Consider the following 23449-nt stretch of genomic DNA (forward strand, 5'->3'; position numbering starts at 1 on the left):
GTACGTAAAGTGCTTTATAATTCAATAATTTTACTAACAATACTATTTTTAAGTTGCTATTGCAATATATAGTATTGTTTAGTGGGTGAGGCTAAAATGCACATGGGTGTATTCTCTGTTCAAAATGCACAGATGCTGCAGTTGCAACTGAAAGACTAGCTGAATTGCAACTCGACGGAACGGATTGCAACTGGACCAAACCAGTTGCAACTCGAACCGAACCGATTGCAACTAGACGTGAACCGGTTGCAACTTGGACCGAGCCGGTTGCAACTCAGTTAGAACTGGTTGCAACTGAACGCATACTGCAATTCGGATCGAGCATTTGCAACAACGAGACTAAACCAGTTGCAACTAAAGGTGGGTGCATTCTGTATACCATGTGCATTATAGTAAAACAGGATGGTTTAGTCAAGTGTGCTAGACTTTATTTTTGATGGCATGGAAACTTCTATATAAGCAAGCAGCCACATCAACCTTCTCACACTCTAACTCTAGCCACATCCACCTCTTCCTCCCCTCCTTCAGATTCTCCTCCACCAAACCTGCCGCATCTGCCTCTTCCTTCCCTCCTGTGGATTCCCCTCCGCTGAATCCACCTCTCCCCAGTGTTAACATGATGGACCATCTCATCGAAGTTCAGGCACGGTCCAGATGGCTATAGCCATTGATGCAGCAGTACACAAAAGTAGTTGATGCTATGGACGACACGCTTGACGTGGAGGTGGCGAGGGTCCACCTACACACCATGGCAGCATTCATGGCCCATTCGGCTGCTACATCAGAGCTCGCGTGAGGTGGAGGCGGCCACAGCTTGCCGTGGCTGACATGCAGTCAGCCGCTATCCATGTGCAGACTGCGGAGCTAGCTAGGCGTCCGTCGAAGCAGAATGGTCTACTTTTGCCCACCCCTATTTTCAAAGCTCCGCTCGCCTTGGCGCCAAAGATATGGGGCAGCGTGCCAGTGCAATTCTGATGATGTAAGCACCAATTGTTGTCTCTAATGATGTATATATCGAAATTGTTATGAATGAAATTGTTATGAATGAATGCCCTTTTGCTAGTTTGACTTAGTGTTCTTTACAGTAGGTTATTAGTTTCGTCCCTAGTATGGAGGTTTATATATGCATAGTTAATTATGATAATGTATGTGGATGCATGATGAACAGTTTAGTTTATGATGATGGGTGGGTACTGAAGCGTCAATTATATTCAGGTTGCACACGGAAACAAGTCACTATTTCAACCATCTGAATATTTCAACCATCTGAATGTCTTCAACAAGCTTGGTATGGTTTAGTTAGTGTGGATGAGAAACTAAGGAGGATGATAAGGTCGCCATAATGGCTTCATCCTTACCACCATCACAGCAGTAGCTGGTTTTCATCGAGTCAATTTCATTGACATGGTTACATATCTATTGGAGGTGAAGTCTTTGAAGATTCCATATAAATATTCATTCCTAGGTGATGAAGCATTAATTATTCATTCTTAGGTAATGAAGCATTGTTTCAGCTGAGTGTTGGCCCTCATTATTGATACCATTTTACCCCTATTTATCTTTAATATTAACATACAAATGACACCATTTATATTGATCATACCTAATAATCGGGTCATCTTCGTATATGCCTTGCATTTTGTAGGATGTTCTATTTTCACAGGAAATTGGACTATATTGGAGCATAATTGGATGAGACCCAGAACCAACAATAACCCATAGAAAGATGAAGGCCAAAGGACCTTAAAAAGGGCATAGACCAATCGGCCTAGGGTCTCATGGTGCCCATTCATGCTCATCTTCGTCGAGCATTCCTTCAGGAAGACTTAGGGTAAAGTTTCTGAAGATACGGCAAGTTGATATCGGGATCAAGATGAAGCAAGCAACACTTTGAAAGGTAATCAAGATCCATTCTTATCCTAAGGATATCAACGAGTTAGGCCCACATGCAAGACAAAAGAAGACTCCAAAAGGTCATAGAAGACTTGGCGGTGAAGGAGTGCACGAGAGGAGAAAAGGAAGGGCCAAGTGATCGGCATGGACCCACCTAGGCAATCAGCCTGGGCCTTTCCTTGCCCATTCAACTTCCCATTTGGACTATGACCTCTCTAGGTTATAAATACCCCCATTCTGCATTGGCACGACAAGAAGAATTCGCAGTAGAAGTCGAGAAACTTGAGGGACAACCAGTTGAGGGTCGTGCAGTTATCCTGAGGCTAGCTTAGGCTAGGCTCTAGCTGGCGTGATTATCCTGCGAGGAAGATCCAGCTAGGGCTCACATGTTGCGGATATAACCTTGGTGGAGATCTTGATGAACAACCGTTCATGGTGAAATAATGAAATAATAGATGAGTTCCGATTCAATAGCGATCCATATTCAATAGCGATCAATATCAATTTAATAACATTTCTTTGAGCGGTATTTTGGATATAATACCATGATACAGTGCATTATGATTAACATAAACGTAAGATGACATGCGTGATGCTGCACCGAGCTTGTCTCTGCTCGGTCCCTGGGGGGTCACAACGCAGGCGCTTCAGCTCCAGGTTTAATGCCCTATTTTCTTTTTAAAAAGTAAATAATATGTATATGTACAAAATATTTGGCATTATGTCGTGTATGAAAGGGCTTGTAACAATTTATACTACAAGAGAACTTCAGTGGATATAGCTTTGAGACAGACACATAGTACAGCAGGAGCTCACGCCCAACATAAACCCATGCCTCGTTCTTGCCAAAAACGTAAACTTGCAGAAAGAGCTTTCCATGCCACTTCTCGTGAGGGTGTGTCAAATCTGTGTAACATAAAATTTGACAATGGCTACGAAATTTAATTTCCTTCTCAGTAAATGTAGCCTATGACGACGAGCTCATGTCCATACTACACAACGACTCCTCAACGCTGCCAAAGGCATCACTGTTCTTAACATCGTCCCATCTTAGCACCTCCCGGATGTACCTGAATGCATCATCCACCGTTTTCCGCTCTAGGGCTTTGGTCTGGAACACGAAGAGCTTCCGGTCGCCGATACTGGAGTACAGGACCTTGAACTTCAGCGCAATGTAGTAGTAGGCGTGGCTGGCTAGTGACTGATGCGTGTGGTGTGGCTTCACAGGGCTGAAGTCAGCGAACCAGTCACATACTGTTAGGGGTACACGGTTTACTTTTGCTTCGAATGAGTCATACTTGTTCAGGAGAAGCACGCATGTGGTGTCCTCAAAGGAAGGGTGGCTGATCACGTTCTCAAACATGTCTCTGCTGGCAATCATCTTGTTGCAGAGCTCTCCTGAGCCCCGCACCCACATCTGATCGTAGTCTGCCAGCGAGATGCAAAAGATGATGGCCCGCACCTCCTCTAGCATTTCCAAACACCTCAAGCCTCCATTAAGTCCTTTCGAATTGATGCGTATTAACTGATACCTGTGAAAGTAAAGAAAGGACAGGTACTGTAAGCATTAAAGAAAAGGTTGATGATGCTACCATGAAAATGTGTAACCCTAGGTTCAATGACCCAACAATCACAAAGTCCGAAACAGCATCTTTAAATTCTCATTGCGCTTACTTTGTTAGCATGGATGGATCGTCAAGCTTGTCCACATAAGATTCAGTGAATGGATATCGATCGTCAAGTGAGAATTCAAGCAAAGATAGGCCGTTCCATTGGTTGATACCCTCTGCATACAAAATATCTGTCTCTGTTGGTTCATATTCATTGCTTGATATTTCAACCACCTGAAAACATATGAAAATTCCAATCAGCTCAATTGAAAAAAAAAAATCACTCAAGTACTTATGCAGCTAAGATTTGTTTTCGTTAGACCTGGAGGGATTAAAAAGTTCATTGCATTTGGTAAAGTGAAGTACAAATAAATTTCCTGTAAAAAAAGGATTCAAATACAAATTAAAAAATGAGAAAGTGTATCAGTCTTATTATGACCTCTCAAGTTGTAATTGCCAGTCTTACCCTATCCAGGAAATAGCTGGCAACATCTGGAAGAAAATGGAACTCATTATTTCTTTTATATGTTGCTTGAATAGCAGCGTCTTTCCAAACCTCTTGAACAATTGGTGCATATTCTCGAGTTGCAGCAGGAAAGAAGGCATCCAGATCACCCAGTGCAACTATCTCCAACAGCCAGTCAGCAAACTGCATCAGTCTTTGATTCAACGAATACAGAGATGGCCTGGTCTGAGCTACCCCTGTTTCACCTGTTAACACACACATTCTGTAATTTTTTTCCATAAACACAGGAACCAATAGGTGAAATCCAGAGAAATAAATAGTACAATAAATCTGTAACGATTTGAGCATGCCTTTGGTTATCTCAAAATCTCAATGTTTAGTACAATATAACATTTCTTGATGGCACTCGAAGTGGATATATAGGTCTGTTTAGTAAGATTGAAGTGCCTAAAAAACCTTGCGGTGGGCCCCTTAATTCAGTATATCCAACACTGAATTATTACGACAAAATGCAAAACATGGATAAGTTCTAAGCATGAGACGTATCTTTAACTTCAGCATGAAATGCTGTAAAGCATTGGGAGGATAATTTAAATCATGGTGCAATACAATGAACAATCTTACAGATTTCTTGGAGCATATAGGCAAGGATTAAAAAATTTAGAATAATTCAATGGAAACCATGAAAAGTTTGTGTAGCTTTTCCAATTTTACCAAACTCACTTTTCTGATTTGTCCCTTGAACTAACATCATATTCGACAGATAATTTGAGATAAAAGATTCTAGAATTAGACAGTTATTAGCAAAAGATGTCAACAAGTAGCCCAAAAGAATATACAGAGAAACTGAACCAAATCTAACCAGCGGCTTTATCAATTGTGCAAAGTTCTCTGTCTTCTTTCAAAGCTTGATCCTCAAAACATTCTCGCCATTCAAGTAGCGTGCTAAGATATTTGTAAACATTAATTTGTATCATGAGCTTCAAATCAAGTATTTCTACTGGGGAGAACTTGCTTCCATATAGAAACTTTGCCTGCACGAAAAAATTCACATATGCAGTCACATAAACAGAATTAGTCTGTTCCTCGTCAAGATAAAATAAACCATAGGCACGCCAACATGCTAATTATATATGTAAAAAGTTAACCACTATCCAGTGAACAATTTGGAAGTGGATGTGGAGAGTGTAGTATTAATATTTCAATTTCAGACACTATACCCTCTTTGTTTTCTGAACAGTTCAAATATTCTAAGGGGTGTCTTAGTACTCAAAATCTAAGATACACTATCAGTCTCTCTTTTAAACTTTGCTCCTCTTGTTACATACATTCATCGCTACATGGTAACTAAACACTGTTAGATGTATATGTACTGTTGGTGATTTACCTTTTCTATTAGAGGGTTTTCTGTATATTTTTCCCTTCTTGTACCTGTATATATATGGGTCTAGAGCCCCTGTTATGAATACAAGTGCTATTCCTAACATGGTACAGAGCCGAACTAGGGTTAGGTTTTTTCCCAATCTGCCCTAGGGTTCCTTTTTATCCCTCCGCACGTTGCACTTGCGTGCTATTCTCCTCTGTCAACTCCGGCCGCCGCCCGTCCGGCTCTCCACCCGCCCGCCGGAGTCGCCGCCCACGTTGCCCGCCCTGCCGAAGTCGCCGCCCGCGCAGCCCTGGTGCCCCGCCGGAGTCGCCGCCCGCCCGCGCCGCCCCGGCGCCCTGCCCGCCCACGCCGCTCTGCTCTTGTGCCTCGTGGCCGCCCCGCTCGTCCGCCTGTGCTGTGCGGTGCGGTGCAGACCACGTGACAGGATAAGACTCCTGTGAAGGAGTTAGGTCCCGTAAAAAAAAAAAAAACTGTGCCGCTACTTTGTGTTGTGCACGTGCGTTTCTGAAAAAAAAAAACACGCTTGCGCCACTTTTCTTCTGCGCTCTCGCCGTCGCCCGCCACTGTTTTCCTTGCGCTCTCGCCGTCGCTATAGCTCCTTCGGCTCCATCTGGTGGTGTCCCAGTGTTACGTTGCCCGGTACTGTTCAATGGCAACAACTATCGCATGGGTTCCTCGTCTACGGATTCATATGCGTAGTCTTCATCTTTGGGAGTTTCTTACTGGCAAGTTGCCTTGTCCATCTCGTCCTACTGCTCCTACATACCCGGTGCTTCCTGCGAAGCCAGTGATTCCAAAGAAGGCTACGGCTGAAGAGATGGATCGGTTGCTTGCTACTCATGATGCAAATGTGGCGAAGCTCGTTGCTGATTATGATGATGGTCTTGCGTCGTATGAGTCTCATTTTACTGCATACCGGACATGGGTTGATGAGGATGCTCGAGCTGCTTCTATTCTTATTGCTAGCATTGAGGACAATGTTTTGGCTGATATTCTTAAGCTTGATTTTGCACATCAGATGTGGGCTTTTCTTCGCACACGTTATGAGCCCACTGGTCAGTCTACTTTTCTTGCAGCCATTCATCAGGAGCAGCTCGTTCAACAGGGTGATGGTACCGTTGATGATTTCTATGGTCAGATTTCTACTATTTGGCGCCAGCTCGACACTCTTAGTCCTCCGTTGTCTCCTAGCACCTGCCAGTCCTGCCTGGGTCAGCAGCAGGCTCTTGAGCTTCGTCGCACCTACGACTTCTTGACGCGTCTTCGGGATGAGTTTGAGCCACTTCGTGCACAGCTGCTTGCTCGCCATCCCTGTGTCTCCCTGATGGAGGCTCTTGCTGCTGTTCGTAATGAGGAGACTCGCCTTCTTGCTGCCAGATTGATGCAATATTCTTCAGTTTTGGCTGCCAGCTCCTCTACTCGTCCTGCGGTGCCTTCTTCTGAGAGTCGAGGGGGTGGTCTTAAATGTGATTGGTGTGGCAAGGATAATCATATGGAGGCATTTTGTTACAGGAAGAAGAAGGCTCAGTCTCGTGAGGGTCAATCTCGCCGCGGTGGACGTTCTTCATAGGGCCCTAGTGCTCCTGATGGTTCTGCTCGTTCTTCGTTGTGTGCTAGTGTTACTGGTGGTTCTGGTTCTGGAAGTCCTCAGAGGAGTTCTGCTAGTTCTGAGACACAGGAGATCATCAGGTTGCTCAGTCGCCTTGTTACTTCTACGTCACCAGGCGCTGCGGGTTCTGTGACTCAGCCCTCTGCACCTATAGGTTCTGCTGCTGCTTCACAGTCTTCCGCTTTGGGATCACCTTCCACGTCTACTCCAGGTATTTGTCCATGGATTCTTGATTCTGGTGCTTCGTTTCATGACTCCTGATTGCACCTGTCTTTCTTTCATACGGTCTCCACCTGGTTCTCCTCCGTTCATACAGCCGATGGTTCTTCTCTTCCTGTTGTCGGACATGGCACTCTCCTATCCGACTCTTTTCATGTCCCTAATGTTTCTTATGTTCCCGATCTGACCATGCAGCTCATGTCCGCTGGCCAGCTTACTGATCATGACTGTCATGTCATTCTTGATCCTGATTTTTGTTATGTTCAGGATCATCGCACGGGTCAGCTGGTTGGTACTGGCCCTCGTCGTCGTGATTCTCAGCATCTTTGGGAGCTTGACTGGCTTCGTCTTCCTTCCGCTGCGCCCGTCAGTCTAGTTGGCTCCGCTTTGGCTGCTTCGTCGACCGCATCTTTTGATCAGTGGCATCATCGCTTGGGTCATCTATGTGGCTTCCGTCTATCTAAATTGATTCGCCGTGGTCTTCTAGGTTCTGTTTCAGGTCATGAGTCTTTAGCTCAGTGTCAGGGTTGTCGGTTGGGCAAGCAAATTCAGCTTCCCTATCATTCTAGTGAGTCTGTGTCACAGCATCCTTTTGATCTTGTTCATTCGGATGTCTGGGATCCTGCTCCCTTTGTTTCTAAAGGGGGCCATCGATAATATATTATATTCATAGATGATTTTTCTCGTCATACATGGATTTATTTTATGAAACATCGTATCGAGGCCTTATCCATCTACAAGTCTTTTACTTCTATGATCCGCACTCATTTTGACACTTCTATCCGCGTCTTTCGTGCTGACTCTGCAGGCGAGTACCTTTCAGTAGCCCTTCGTCAGGTTCTCTCTGAGCAGGGCACTCTTGCTCAGTTTTCTTGTCCTAGCGCCCATGCTCAGAATGGTGTGGCCGAACGCAAGCATCGTCATCTCCTTGAGATTGCTCGTACTCTTCTGCTTGCTTCTTCTGTTCCGCCTCACTTTTGGGCTGAGGCTGTGTCTACAGCCACTTATTTGACTAACATTCAACCTTCTTCTGCGCTTCATGGTGAGATTCCTTTTGAGCGTCTTCTAAATAAGGTGCCTGACTATTCTAGTCTTCGTCTCTTTGGCTGTGTGCTATGTGCTTCTTGGACCTCGTGAGCGCACGAAGCTGACTGCTCAATCTGTCGAGTGTGTTTTTCTCAGCTATAGTTCTGAGCATAAGGGATATCGTTGTTGGGACACAGCTGGGCGTAGGATGCGGATTTCTCGGGATGTTATTTTTGATGAATCTCGTCCTTTCTATCCTCGTCCTTCTTCTGATGTTTCCTCGGCGTCTTTGGTCGATCCCCTCTCCTTCTTAATATTACCTGATACTTCTATTGCTATCACCCCTTTATCTCGTCCAGCGCCTCCTCAAGTGGTCCCCCCTGTAGTCTCCTCGCCTATTCATCGTGCTGATGTGCTTTCCCTGGAGTCTACTTCTCTGGAATGTCCTACTGATTTTTCTGTGAAGCCACCGGTGACACATGTCTATACTCGTAGAGTTCGGCCCTCTGATGTGCCATCTTCTATTGTGCCCTCTTCGTCTAATATGCCTTCTTCTCCTACTGAGGCCTCTCTTTCAGAGGATTCACCTCCTGAGCAGCTTCTTCGTTGTAGTCATCGTCTTCGTAGGCGTCCTGATTGTTATTCTCCTTCTGCTTATGTTGCCACTGTTCTTTCGGAGCCGTCATCTTATCGTGATGCTCTTCCTCATCCGGAATGGCAACACGCTATGGCTGAGGAGATTGCCGCACTTGAGCGCACTCACACGTGGGACCTTGTTCCTCGTCCTGCCAATGTGCGCCCTATTACATGCAAGTGGGTTTATAAGGTGAAGACTCGCTCTGATGGCTCTCTTGAGCACTATAAAGCTCGTCTTGTTGCTCGTGGTTTTCAGCAGGAGCATGGTCGTGACTATGACGAGACTTTTGCTCCAGTTGCTCACATGACCACTGTTCGCACCCTTCTTGTTGTGGCCTCTGTTCGTGGGTGGTCCGTCTCTCAGCTTGATGTCAAGAATGCCTTCCTTAATGATGAGCTGCGTGAGGAGGTCTATATGCAGCCGCCGCCTGGGTATTCTGTTCCTGAGGGTATGGTTTGTCGTCTTCGTCGCTCACTTTATAGGCTAAAACAAGCTCCTCGTGCTTGGTTTCAGCGTTTTGCCTCCGTGGTCACTGCTGCTGGGTTTTCTGCCAGTGCGCATGATCCTGCCCTGTTTGTACATACTTCATCTCGAGGTCGGACTCTTCTCCTCCTTTATGTCAATGATATGATCATTACTGGAGATGATTCTCAGTATATTGCCTTTGTCAAGGCCCGTCTCAGTGAGACGTTTCTTATGTCTGATCTTGGTCCTCTTAGTTTCTGTCTTGGGATTGAGGTTTCTTCTATGCCCGAAGGCTTCTATCTGTCTCAAGAAAAGTATATTTAGAATCTTCTTGATCGGGCTTCTCTTACTGATCAACGGACTGTTGAGACTCCCATGGAACTTAATGTTCATCTTCGCGCCACTGATGGTGAGCCCCTTGAGGATCCCACTCGTTATCGTCATATTGTTGGGAGTCTTGTTTATCTTGGTGTTACTCGTCCTGATATATCTCATGTTGTGCATATTCTGAGTCAGTTTGTTTCAGCTCCTTCTCATCTTCATTATTCTTCTTCGCGTCTTACGTTATCTTTGTGGGACTATTTCACGTCGTCTATTCTTTCCACGCTCTAGTTCCTTACATCTCACGGCTTATTGTGATGCTACATGGGCTAGTGATCCTTCTGATCGTCGATCTCTTTCTGCCTATTGTGTTTTTCTTAGTGGTTCCCTTATTGCTTGGAAGACTAAGAAGCAGGTAGCAGTTTCTCGTTCGAGTGCTGAGGCTGAGTTGCTTGAGGATTTTGGTGTTTCAGTTTCTGTGCTGACTCCTCTTTTGTCTGACAATACAAGAGCTATCAGTATTGCTCATGATCCAGTGAAGCATGAGCTTACTAAGCATATTGGTGTAGATGTTTCTTATACACGTTCACAGGTTCAGGATGGGGTTATTGCTCTTCAGTATGTGCCTTCCGAATCGCAGATGGCTGATTTCTTTACCAAGGCACAGACACATATTCAGCATAGATTTTTCCTCTCCAAACTCAGTGTTCTTGACCCACCATGAGTTTGAGGGGGTGTTAGATGTATATGTACTGTTGGTGATTTACCTTTTCTATTAGGGGGTTTTCTGTATATTTTCCCCTTCTTGTACCTGTATATATATGGGCCTAGAGCCCCTGTTATGAATACAAGTGCTATTCCTAACAAACACTATTATGTGCCATTCTCAAATCATGTTTTCATTATATTCTAACTTTAGACTCGATGGTTTCCATTCTGAAAGAAGAAGCAAGTACAAAATCCTAGAAATACAGTTTGGCGCATGTGTGTTGTGCTAACGGAATATTTTCAGTTAACTTTGGTGTTTAAATAAATAATGAAGGTAACTGCATTTGCAAGCTGACACGGAAGATAAATAATTTACATCATAATTGTGGTTCTATAAACAAATTTTGACAGGAAAAACACTTTGCCCTGGTATGTGCAACAAGAAGTCAAGAACAACAGTATGCAAAAAACTGCAAGGATTTAAATACAAGGGCACGCTTCATTACAGTTACGGGCAAGTAGAAACAAAGACCTGCTTGAAGATCGTGCTTGATCCAGAGCCTTCTAGTCCAACCAGTAAAAGTTTCTGAACACTTTTCTGCTCCAGGTAATCTGGAACAAACCTAACTGAGTCTCCAGTAGCATCTCCTTTCAACCCATGAGAATATCCAGGAGGTATTGGCAGCGAAAAAAGGTTCGCAATAAGACGAGTTGATGCCTGGCTAACAAAAAAGAAAACAGCATAGTTACTCAGTTGATTTAAATGCAGACTTTGGAGCAACTTTTGAAGGGAAATATATTACCTTTTGCCAAATGTTTCCTTTTATAATGTTCTGTCCCTCCTCCTCGTAGGATCCATCATCATATAACCAGAAATGAGTATTCCGTGGGCACTGTACACTGGCCAGCTGAATGAAAAGCCGGTAAAACTCTGATCAAGATCTTGTACAGGTGATGAATGATCCCCTAAAATGATTTAAGCTCCCTTCTTAGATTCAAAATTAGTAATGGAAGCAAGCTAGTAAACGAAATGTACTAATGGGAGAAAAAACTTCAATTTTTTGTGTTTGTAGAGCACAGCATCAAAGAGATGCTTTTGCATGCGGCAGCACAATGAATAATATAACATGGAAACCCATCCAAAAGAAATCAGGTTGATGCTCAGATGCTGCACTGCTATATGAGTATTACAGAACAGATACTTCAGCAGGTAATACACAGGTTAAGACACAAACCGGGAAAAAAAATAAAAAACTAGAGCCCGTGGGAAAGACCGCCCACACAGCTTCCTTTAAGAAGCAGCCTAAACCACTTCTGGGTCAAGAAAAGGCCCCGAAGGCTGCCCACCCAGGTGGCGCTCCCCACACCAGCAGCTGAAGGTACTTCGCACAGTGAGGTGCCTTTTTTTAATCCAGCCCCGTTTAATTTGCTCCCACAATGAGTCAAACCCGGACTTGCTAGGTGCTATTCAGGTGCTCCAACCACTACGCTAGAGGCCCTTGGCAAATATGTTGTGTTTCAACATTATAAAGCTGTTACTACTAGCTCAAATGCTCAAAGCGCACTCAAAAGATAATATAAATAGAAGTCCTGGTCCAAGGCCAGCTTCACATCTGAAACATCTATTCAGCATAACCATTTGCATGAACAGGACCATGGGATGATGTGCTTAATGTTAGTCACAGAAGATGTACTCAGTATTGATCATAAAAATTATTAAAACAAGTGGAGTTATGGTGTGGCCATGCTTATATGGTTGTGCAACAATTTTTTCACCCAATACTTATAATGAACTTCCAAGTATCAAGAATCCTCCATAGCTCTAGTCAAGAATCCTTCCAAGTAATTTGAAGTGCACAGAACAAGTTGCAACATTCAATAAATTGCCAAAATTATGATGAAGAAAATGAACGGAATATAAACTGGCAGAAAAATATTTTACCTTAAGCATCCTGAGTTCAGTTTTTGTGATCTCCCGCCCGTTTACGAAAACTTGTGTAGTGCCATTGCTAGCGTCTGCTCGCAGCTTTCCTCCCACACTTAACTTTGAATTAACAATTCTATCAGGCCTCTCACCTTCCTGACAACAGGATTGAGATAGATAACGAGTTATTGCTAAATAGAATTTAATATAAGGTAGTTCAGGGTGATGTGATTGTTTATAAATGGTCTTGAACCACACATAAATATTAGCCTGTATGAATAAATACAACCTAGATCTTGAGTTCATGCATTCCTGTGTTGATTTTGTGTCCTATATAAGCTCCAGAATATTGATCTATCAAGAAATAGAAATTGCACCTTATTAACAGGCATTGCTATGCTCTGCTGATTTTGTGTCATCTATCAGCTCCAGAATATTGATCTATCAAGAAATAGAAATTGCTCCTTATTAACAGGCAAATGGCGATGTCTTTTTTTAATATCTATCTGATAAGGTCAGTACAATAGACTCTAGCCTTTATCAGGCAAGGCTATTGAAAATGTCCTATTTTATCCTTATAAACAAATAGATCCTTTTAGTTTCTGGGTGACCACAGTCCTGATTCTTTATCAGTGCTTGGTGTTCACAGATTTTCAGGTAGTGACTGATGGTGCGGCAATCAAGTGTTATAAGCTTTCCTGCTCGACTTTCTCAAATGCAATGCAGATGATACAAGAGACCGATATAAAATGTTGGCTAGCAAACATTCAAAAACTTGTGTGCACCAATCGACAATTTGAATAGTTCGAGGTCCTCGTTCAATCCATATGTAGCGGTGGTTACTTTGTGTAGCGTAAATTTCAACCAAATGGCATTAGATTTAAAAGGACTAATTTGCAACTTAAGGTTCTAGAATGTGGCACCTTTCCCCACAGCCCGGAGTCCTTGTCATACCAGTACCGGCCCGGAGCCAGGCGGTCCGGTGGCAGAGCGCACCCGATCAGAAGATCCAGCTCCCCCTGTGAGAGCCCGCGGCCGTTGACGACCACCTCGTCCGGCCGCACCTGGTTGGCCGCACAGCCGTGCTCGGCGCGCATGACCTGTCTTAGCTCCGCCGGCGCCAGCACCCGCGCGAGCAGCCGGGACCCCTTGCCAAGCCGCGTCCGGCGGCGCGGGTCGGCCACGGGCGCGCCGATGCAGGCGACGCACTTGCGGCCCTCCGGCATGGAGCCCATGGCGCGAAGCACGCACCCGGCGCAGTAGCGCGCGCCGCAGGCCAGGCACTCCTCCTGGCGCTGGTCCCCCAGGATCCCCATCGCCACCACGATGCGTCCCCCCTTGCCGCACCTCGCGCACGCGCGACGCCTGCCGCCGCCGCCGTGGGCCGGAGCCGAGGGGTGCAGCTGATGGAGAGAAGGAGGCGAAGGGGACTCCGGAGCGCGCGGCGGCGACGCGGACAAGGACAAGGAGGTGGTGGGGGGGGAGGTGTCCGGGGAGGAGGGCGGCGAGGGGGACGCGCGGCGGGGCGGAGGCGCCGGAGCGGTGCGGAACAGGAGGCGGGAGATGCGGCGGCGGTGGCGCGGGAGCGGGAGCGGGAGCGGGCGCGGCGCGGCGGCAGAAGGAGACGGCGGGCCCCTGGCGCTGGCGGCGGGGGCGTCGGGGAGGTCGACGGAGAAGGAGTAGTCGAGGTGGTCCTCGTCCGGCAGCGGCGCGCCCGGGGGCAGCAGCCTGCGGAGCGCGCGGGCCCACGCCGTCTCCCCAGGCGCCGCCGGGGCCGGAGCCGACTCCGGAGGCGGCGGGGACGTGGACATTGTGGAAAGAGTGGGCAGTGAGAGAAGTTGGCGGGTCGGAGTGGAGCCGGAGGCGGCCAGGCGGGTTGGAGAAGTGAAGTGAGAATGGCGTGGAGGTCGAGGAAGCTTTATGCACTGCACAGTGACGGGACGGCCATGGCTGACATGTGGGGTCAGGGGGTCTGGCGCACCTTGACGCCGGCCGGGGACGGGGAGGCCAGCGGAGGACGGCGGTGGCCGGTGGCGGTGGGGGTCAGGTGTGGGCTTCTGCTGTCTTGCGTCCTTTGCGTGGGCCCACTTGCCCTGCAATGTCGTGTGGGCTGTAGACTCAGCTTTCCTTGTATCTGGGTGGGGCCCACATGTCGGGGGCGCAATGCAACGGTACGTGGACCACACACCGGGTAAATTCTGGATGCTTCATCAGCAGTTAATCTCAAGTTTTTGCTATACACTGAAAGAATCCAATCTTGATGAGATAATAGCCGGTGTACGATTTTAACTCGGTTGCATGCAAAGCCTAAGAATCACCTTCAAGAATCAAGAGCAAACGGAAAAGGAAAGGTGAAGTGTTGCACTCCAATATAGATACGAACCTTTTGTTTACTTTCAACTCAAGGCATTGTTTTAAACATGATAGCATGTGAAACAAGACAAGAACAAAAAAATACTGTAATAAGAATATCAAAAGCTTTGGAATAACAAATCTATATACTGAAAATAGATAAAAATCCATACTTTACATCTCTATGAACATCGTCCAGTAGCTTGACCCTCGGGGTTGTTGTACGGTCTGGGTTCATTAAAAAAATTAGACAACTCTCGCCAAGGCTACACATGTACGAACTGCCTGCTCCATGAATTATAAGAAAACCTCACCTGAGTAATTAACAAAGCTCCTCCAGACATTAGACCTATGACAAATCAGAACTATTTTGCCGACAAATCAGAACTATTTTGGCAAGAGGAACGTAGAAATGGCCGGGTAGACCTATGACAAATCAGAACTATTTTGGCAAGAGGAACGTAGAAATGGCCTACTTCTCACAATCCCTACTGAAAAGGGAAAGTCGGCTCAGGCTTAGCCGACAAAAGTTGATAACCTGTGGATTCAAGCCAATTATCCGCGTGTGCGTCTTCCGGCATACTCTAAACATGTCAAATTAACGGAACATATATCTAAGCCTTTATATACGTGCGACACTACATGTTGTAGCTACAACCAACAAAAACATTTAGTTCTCGGTTGGTAACATCAATCAGGACTAGTTACCAACTGGGACTAAAGCCCACCTTATAAAACTCAGCATCTTCCTCCTCAAGCCCGAGCCACTCATTCACAACTCGGGCTCTCTCTTCTCCATGGCTACCGGCCGTGCTTAGGGAGGTGCTGCCCAATTTTTTCACGATTTCGTCGAGATTTCACTCATCCAAAGTTTTGTAAAAGTTAGCTACTTCATCCTCCTTTCTTTCATTTTTAGTATGCTTTGTTTTATACTTTAGAGATAGAGAAATTTAAGTTTTTTTAGAATAAGGGAGAATAATGGAGAGATTTTTTATTTATACATGCATTTGAGCTACAATTTTTGGATAGTTTGCATGTTATATATGCTTCGTATTAGTTAAAGAACTTGATCAATATTAAGTAGGAAAAAAAATAGAGTAAATGTATTTATAATATTTAGTACTTGCAATAAACATGAAATATATAAATTATATGTCAAAGAAATAGAATTTGATCTTTGCTACAATTTTTTGTATAGTTTGCATGCTACATATGATTCGTATTAGTTAAAGAACTTGATCGTAGGGAATAAATAGAGTAAACATGTTCATAATATTTGGTCCTTGCAATAAAGATGAGATAAATAAATTATAGGTCAAAGAAATAGAATTTGATCCTTCATAAGTTACTAATATATTATGTCCAATTTAAAAAACAAAGTGTTGTCCAATCAACATGGAGCTTGCAACTGGAGGGAGTGGCGATGGTGGGGGTAATCCTCGTTCCTCTCGCAGCAAGGGAAAAACCCTAGTTGGCTCTCGTGACAAGGTGAAGAAAAAAGGAGTGTTGGAGAGAGCAATGCTTCGATATTTACAAAGATGTCATGAAGATGCTGTTGCGGTGGGCCAAAAACCTCTGTCTGGTGATCGTTATGCTCCACCTCTAGTCCCAGGTCAAACAACTCCAACTCCAGGAACAAATAATACTCACCAGGATGAGGGTATGTCAGCTAAACCTTCTTCTTTGCCAGCCAAGGATGCTTAAAGACCTCCTTTATGTACTCAGTGGATGCTTGTTGTAGTTTGTCATGTCATTTCGGTCTAAACTTTGTAGTACTGTATTTCAATTTAAGCTTATGTTCGATTTCAAGAAAGAGAATGAGAAAATGTATTGTTACATATTATAATTGTGTTGATGAAATTCTATGTCCATTTTTCACGTAATATGATGCAGATGGACCAACAATGGATGTACAACACGGACAGACGAACCAAGGAGTTCGTTGATGCATTATTTTCTCAAAGTGGCCAAAACCAACAAGCTAGAAAAAAGATCCATATGTTGTCCATGCTTCCAATGCAATAACAAGAAGGACTAGTCTTCCTGGCGGACTCTTCACAGCCACTTGTTTAGTCACAATTTCATGCCTAACTATTTGGTTTGGACCAAGCACGGTGAAAGATGAGTTATAATGGAAGATGGCGAAGAAGAAGAGGATGATAGCAACATTTTGACTAAGCTGCAGGTCAAGCCTTTGCGGATACTACAATGGGTGAGGCTGATGAAGAAGAGTTTGCAACAAATGGCCCTACTGATGATCTTGGTCCCTACTGATAATCTTGGTCAGGTGCCATGAGATGCACAAAAGACTGCGAAAGTGAGAAGGAATCAGAAAAGTTGTATCATATGATAGAGGATCACAAAAAATTATTGTGCCAAATTGCAAGCAAGGGCATAAAAAGCTAGGTAGCACACTAGAATTGCTGTAATGGAAGGCAAAAAATGATTTGTCCAATAAGGCGTTTCAGGGGATATTGAAAATTGTAAAGAACATACTTCCAAGAATAATGAATTTCCATCCACAACATATGAAGCAAAACAGGTTGTTTACCCTTTGGGATTGGAGGTTCAGAAGATACACACATGTCCTAATGATTGTATCCTCTATTGTGGTGATAAATACGAGAAATTGGATGCTTGTCCCTTGTGCGGCGCAATGTGGTATAAGATCATGCAAGATGATCCTGATGATGTTGAGGGGTAGCCTCCCAAGAAGAGAGTTCCCGCGAAAGTGATGTGGTATTTTCCTATAATACCACGTTTGAAGTGTTTGTTCAGAAACAAGACGGATGCTAAGTTGATGCATTGGTATAAAGAAAAGTGTAAACAAGATGACATGCTGAAACACCCTGCTGATGGGTCCTAGTGGAGATCAGTTAATAGAGCATTCCCAGACTTTAATTTGAAAGGGATGTATGGAACATATGGTTTGGTTTAAGTATGGATAGATTCAATCCATTTGGTGAGTTGAGTAGTGGTCATAGTACTTGGCATGTGATCCTATGTATGTTCATCCTTCCTCCTTGGCTGTGCATGAAGCGAAAGTTCATTATGATGTCGGTGATTATCCAAGGTCCAAAACAACCTGACAACGATATTGATATGTATCTAAGATCGTTGGTTGAAGAACTTTTACTTTTTTGGAATAAAAAAGTGTGCGTGTGTGGGATGAGAATAAATAAGAGAGTTTTGACCTATGAGCATTGTTGTTCGTAACCATCAATGATTGGCCTGTGCTGAGTAACCTTTCAGGACAAACAAACAAGGGATATCGGGCCTGCACCTACTGTTCAGACGATACAGACAGCATGTATTTGAAATATTGTAGGAAGGTCATGTATATGGGACATCATCGATTTCTTCCTATTAACTACCCGTTAAGAAAGAAAGGGATGCATTTCAACAAGGCGGCAGGCCATCATAAAAAGCCTACACACCGTAATGGTAGTCTTTGTAAAGGGCCTTGGTAGCAAACCTGTTCTGAACGACGATAACGGACGTGCACCCATGTGGAAGAACAAGTCTATATTTTGGGAGCTACCTTATTAGGAAATTCTAGAGGTCCGCAATGCAATTGATGTGATGCACCTAATGAAGGATCTTTGCGTGAACGTGCTAGGTTTCCTAGGTACATATGGAAACACAAAAGATACATTGGAAGAACGACAGGACCTTAAACTTATGGAGCAATGAGATGACCTACATCCGGAAAAAGAGAGATAAAGAACAGCACTACATACATCCCGCAAGTTACACTCTCAGCAAGGAAGACAAGGATAGCATGTTTGATTGCATGAATAGTATCAAGGTGCCGTCTGGGTACTCCTCGAATATAAAGGGAACAATAAATATGAAAGAAAATAAGTTCACAAATTTAAAGGCCCATGACTGCCACATGTTGATGACTCAATTGCTTCCGGTTGCACTGAGGGCTATTCTACCGAAGTATGTACAACTGGAGCTCGTAAAGCTATGCGTGTTTTCTCAATGCAATTTCACAGAAGGAAATCAATCCAACCAAGCTACTAAAGTTACAAATGATGTGGTACAATGTTTTGTCAGCTTTGAGTTGGTATTTCCACCATCCTTCTTCAATATTATGACGCATTTTCGGGTTCACCTAGTCAAAGAGATTACTATTCTTGGTCCAATATTCATGCACAATATGTTCTCTTTCGACAGGTTCATGTCAGTCTAAAAAAATTATGTTCTTAATCGTGCCCATCCAAAAGGAAGCATCGCCAAGAGATATGGAACAGAGGAGGTCATTAAGTTTTGTGTTGATTTTATTGACTCAATTAATTCGATTGGGGTTCCAGTATCATGTCATGAGGGGAGGCTACGGGGAAAGGGCACTCTTGGAAGGAAATCAAGTTTGAGCACTAATAGTGATTTGTTCCATAAACCACACTTCATGGTTCTACAATAATCACCCTTGGCTCCGTATATAGAGGAATACAAGAAGATTGAATTTTCCCAACACACGGATAAATCCCATGACTGGATTATACGTCATCATATGGATATTTTTCCCTCTTTGTTGCGTCAACACCTTATGGGTAACAACACGATTCACAAACAACTCGCTTGGATAGCTAGGGGACCGTCTAACACAATCGTGACATTCCAAGGTTATGAGATAAATGGTTATACATTTTACACGAGAGCCCAAGATCAAAAAAGCACCAATCAAAATAGTGGTGTCCATATAGATGTCATAGAAAACAACGGAAGCAAGGACTCGTATTATGGTTTCATAGAGGAGATCTGGGAACTCGACTACAGACCGTTGAAGATCCCTCTGTTTCATTGCCAATGGGTGAAGTTAACTGGAGGTGGTGTAATGAAAGATTAGTATGGAATGACAATAGTGGACATGACCAAGACTGGATACAAAAATGAACCATTCATCCTTACTAATGATGTGCATCAAGTGTTCTATGTGACATGTCTAGCAAACCCAATAATAATTCAAAAGATATAGAGAAACCATAGGAGCCAAAGCGCCACATAGTTCTTCCAGGTAAAAGAAAAATCGTAGAAGTCGAGGACAAACCAGACCAGCCAAAGGATTATGATCAGTTTGATGGCATGCCTCCATTCGCTGTTGAAGTTGATCCAAGCATCATGCTAGCGAAAGAAGAGGCTCCGTACTTACGCTGCGATCATAGAAGTTGCATCGCTATAACTCTCTTCTTTTTAATGAAAAACATGCTATGCACGTCTCAAAAAGTTAATTACAAATAGCTCTATTTCATGTTGAAGAAAGAGAATGGAGGGAAACATTGGGTAAAATCTCAAATTACATCTTAAGAATGGAAACACATACATGGGGCAAAGGATTTTCCTCACTATTTTACTATTATAGACACCACTATGCACACAGTTGAGTGTGCTTCTGATTTCACACCATTGCGTAATGTAGCAGGCTCTATCTCGATCTCTAGAGGTAGAAATGGAAAATAGAAAGAAGAAACCAATTTACATCTCAACTGGAACTTTATCTCAATCTCTGAAAATGTTCGAGAAAATACTAGGGAAAACATATCGGTTGTCATTTTTCATCTTCCAGCAGTGGTACAAGATGCAAATTCATGTTCATTAACTCGAACTTTATTAGATGCTCTTCACTTTTTTTCATGTGGGCCAACCATGTCAGCCACTCACAAGCCCAGGTTCCCGCCAGAAGATGGAAGGGCGCGCGATTTGGGGGGATTCCGAGGCGTTGTCGGCCGCCTAGTACAACTCCTGTACTAGTACACAATTCCCATTCCACACAAAGATTGGGAACCCTAGCCGCCACCGCGTCCTCCTCAGCTCCTCGTCCACCTCCACCCAGGCCAACCATCGCTGCGACACCGGTCGCCGTTGTTGCAGCTCCTCCCGGTTCGGATCTCTCTCTCTCTCTGGGTGCAAAGAGCGGACGATAGGTTTCACTCAATCTTGGCCGATTCGTCACTAGGGCTGGATTCTATTCGGGTTGTTTTCAACGAGATTAACTCTTTACATGGATTTTTTTTCTTTAGCAAGCAGCATCATTTCTATGTGCACAAGGTTAAATCTTCACATGGATTTTTATCTAGCAAATCCATTTCACTCTGTACAAGATTATTTTTGCACTGCATCCATACAACTATCGTGCCCACTGAGGGCAAAAGGGAAGATAACAGAGGAGGGGGATTTTTTTTCTGAAACCAATGTCTAGTTTTTTTAGACCAAAGAGGGGGGCTGAAGCGGGTACATCTCTAACTGGGAATACCACCATAGCTATGTCGGTAGCTAATTGTACATTTTAGCTACTAAATTAGTTTCTCGATTTACTCTATTCATGGATGGCTGCATTCTTGCAAGTAACTTCATTTCCCTGTGCACAAGATCGCTGCATGGAGTACTGACCCAAACTTCATCTTTTGCGTCAGCTAATTAGAACGGAAAATGTCGGGCCAAGAACCACCAAACAAGGCCATGCTTCACCACTTTCGTGCAGCACCTTCCAAAAGGAAGCAGCCCCGGATGGCACAAACTACCCTGGATATGTTCTAGAAGACACATGAGGAGGTTTCTCCGGAAAGGCATGCTAAGTTCACCGAGCTTATGACCAAGTTCCTGCAAGCGAATGACTTGCCTCCTAGTGTCATTGACAATAGAAACTTTGATGCTTTGATGGAGACCATTGCACAGTGTGGACCTGACTTTGTACTGTCCTAGTCAGGAGGAATTGGCGGGGCCTCTCTTTGAGCAGGAGATGAATTGGATGATTGAAGTGAGGAACAAGAATGAAAAGGCCTAGGAGACGCATGGTTGCACTCTCATGGTGGATTCCTGAACCCATCTTTGGAAGAGTCTTCACTTGCTCAAATTCATGGTCTGTAGTGTGGAGGGGATTTTCTTCTTGGGCTTTGTTGATGCTTCATATGCTTTAGATCATGCAGATTTATTGGCAGAATTGATAGAGCAATGGATTGAGGATACTGGTAAGGACAAAGTTGTTCAGGTTGTCACAAACAACAGTCATAACCTTAAGGCAGCCTGCACTATTCTAATGGACAAGATTCCTACATTATTTTGGACCCCGTGTGCTTTCCAGTGCTTGGACCATATGTTGAAGGACATTGGGAAGTTGGAAGGTTCAAGAAACATATTCAACAGGCCAAGCGTGTCACCACATTCATTTACAGGCATGCAAGATTTCTGTTGGCAATATGTGAGAAGATGGGTGAAAAGGATCCTGTGGTGCCTGCAACCACTCGATACTCCACATCGTTCCTCACTTTGGAGAGGATATACAAGTATAGAGATGTAATGAAGTGTCTATTCACTAATGAGGATTGGAGTAGGTCCAATTTGTCAGGCACACAGGAGGGCAAGAACGTGTGTCAAATTGTGTTGTCTACCACATTTTGGAATAGGGTAGAAGATTGCATGAAAGCATCAGAACCACTTCTTGTTCTGTTGAGGATGGTCTATGATGCTAAGAGGCCAGCAATGCAATAGGTGTTCGCAGGTCTGGATCTTGCTAAGAAGAAACTTAGAGAATCTTTTGCAAGCAATCGAGGAATACTGGAGAAAGTGATGGACATTGTTGAGCGGCGTTGGGCAGACCAAATGGAGCAAAAACTATATGGGGCTACATTGTTTCTGAATCCAGATAAATTTTGCGACATCAAAGAAAATGATTGCGCTTATGCTTCAAGCCTACTAAAGATGTTTAATGATGTGATTGAACAAATGATCATTGGTGATGATGATTTGATTGCTAAGATAAGTGACCAAGCTAATCAATATGAGAGCATTACAACTAGCTTTAGGGAAAAGAATCCAAGTAAGTAGTATTCTCTATGTATCCAATTTCCAAATTCCTTTCCATTTTAGCTTTTGTAAACTTGTTATCATGTCTTACATTTTAGATGATTGGTGGTGTGCCTATGCTAGTCTGCTAGAGAGCTCAAAAAATTTGCATGGCGTATTGTTGGTCTTTATTGCTCAGCATCTGGCTATGACTGCAATTGGACTATGTTTGACTCTGTAAGTAACTAAGCACCATCAACAACACATAGGCATATGATATCTTTTCCCAGTAGAAAGAGAATTTTACCGACGTCTTTCCTTTCTATGCACTTTTTTAGATCCATACCACAACTATGAAACAGTCAGATAGCAAGAGATTGGAGGATAAGTCTTACCTTCGACAAAACTATATGATTGCAGATAGGTCTGGAAGGTAGCAGTTAGAAGGAAGCAAGTTTGAACCTTTGGTCCTTGAAGGCTATGAGTTTGAGCATGAATGGGTTGGCATACAAGCTGCACGACTTTATAACAGGGATAAACTTGCATGGCAACTTGTTGAAGAAGTCACCGGTGGATCATACACACTTGAAGACCACTACCGTCCTAGGATAGATTCTGGACATGGAAGTTTCACACCAAGTTTGACTGATGAGATGGATTCAGGTAGTGATGAAGATGATGAATCTCTTGTGGTTGATGATGAAGGTGTTGAAGATGATTACGGCTTGCAGAAGTGAGTGGTAGACCAAGTGGTAACGAGGCTCCCCTGGGTGATCCTTATGCCTCTGATGCTGATTTCTGGAACTGATAGTCTCATGTTAGTATGGTGTGCAATCACCTTTGAGCACTCTCGTGCTATGGTGGTATAGTATGTTACTTTTGGTGGATGTTATCTGGGCTGTGTTGCCCTTGATAACCTTGGTTAATTGTAATGCTACTATGATACTACTACGTTGCACTTTAGAACCTTAGTTAATTGCAATGTGGTTATGGTACTACCATGTTGCACTTGAGAACCTTGGTTACACTACTAGGGAAATGGCC

General features: G+C 44.0%; 1 protein-coding gene and 1 pseudogene across 2 annotated transcripts; one reads left to right on the forward strand and one right to left on the reverse strand.

Annotated features, from left to right (window-relative positions):
• Positions 1 to 2588: 2588 nt before the first annotated feature.
• LOC117839616 (extra-large guanine nucleotide-binding protein 3) lies at positions 2589 to 14317 on the reverse strand. 2 transcript variants are annotated; one of them, XM_034720000.2, is made up of 8 exons: positions 13189 to 14317; positions 12284 to 12421; positions 11145 to 11249; positions 10874 to 11059; positions 4832 to 5003; positions 4060 to 4214; positions 3568 to 3737; positions 2589 to 3425 (listed from the first exon to the last, which is right to left on the reverse strand). In XM_034720000.2, the coding sequence occupies exons 1-8, from the start codon at positions 14074 to 14076 to the stop codon at positions 2861 to 2863; spliced, it is 2379 nt and encodes a 792-aa protein (XP_034575891.2). In that variant the 5' UTR covers positions 14077 to 14317; the 3' UTR covers positions 2589 to 2860. The 2 variants fall into 2 exon arrangements, with proteins under 2 accessions (XP_034575891.2, XP_034575890.2); XM_034719999.2 differs by having other exon boundaries at positions 3970 to 4214; positions 13189 to 14312.
• A 1695-nt stretch (positions 14318 to 16012) lies between these two features.
• Positions 16013 to 23142, forward strand: LOC140221181 (uncharacterized; annotated as a pseudogene).
• Positions 23143 to 23449: the final 307 nt, after the last annotated feature.

Source organism: Setaria viridis, chromosome 9 (genome assembly GCF_005286985.2).
Source record: "Setaria viridis chromosome 9, Setaria_viridis_v4.0, whole genome shotgun sequence".
NCBI lineage: Eukaryota > Viridiplantae > Streptophyta > Magnoliopsida > Poales > Poaceae > Setaria > Setaria viridis.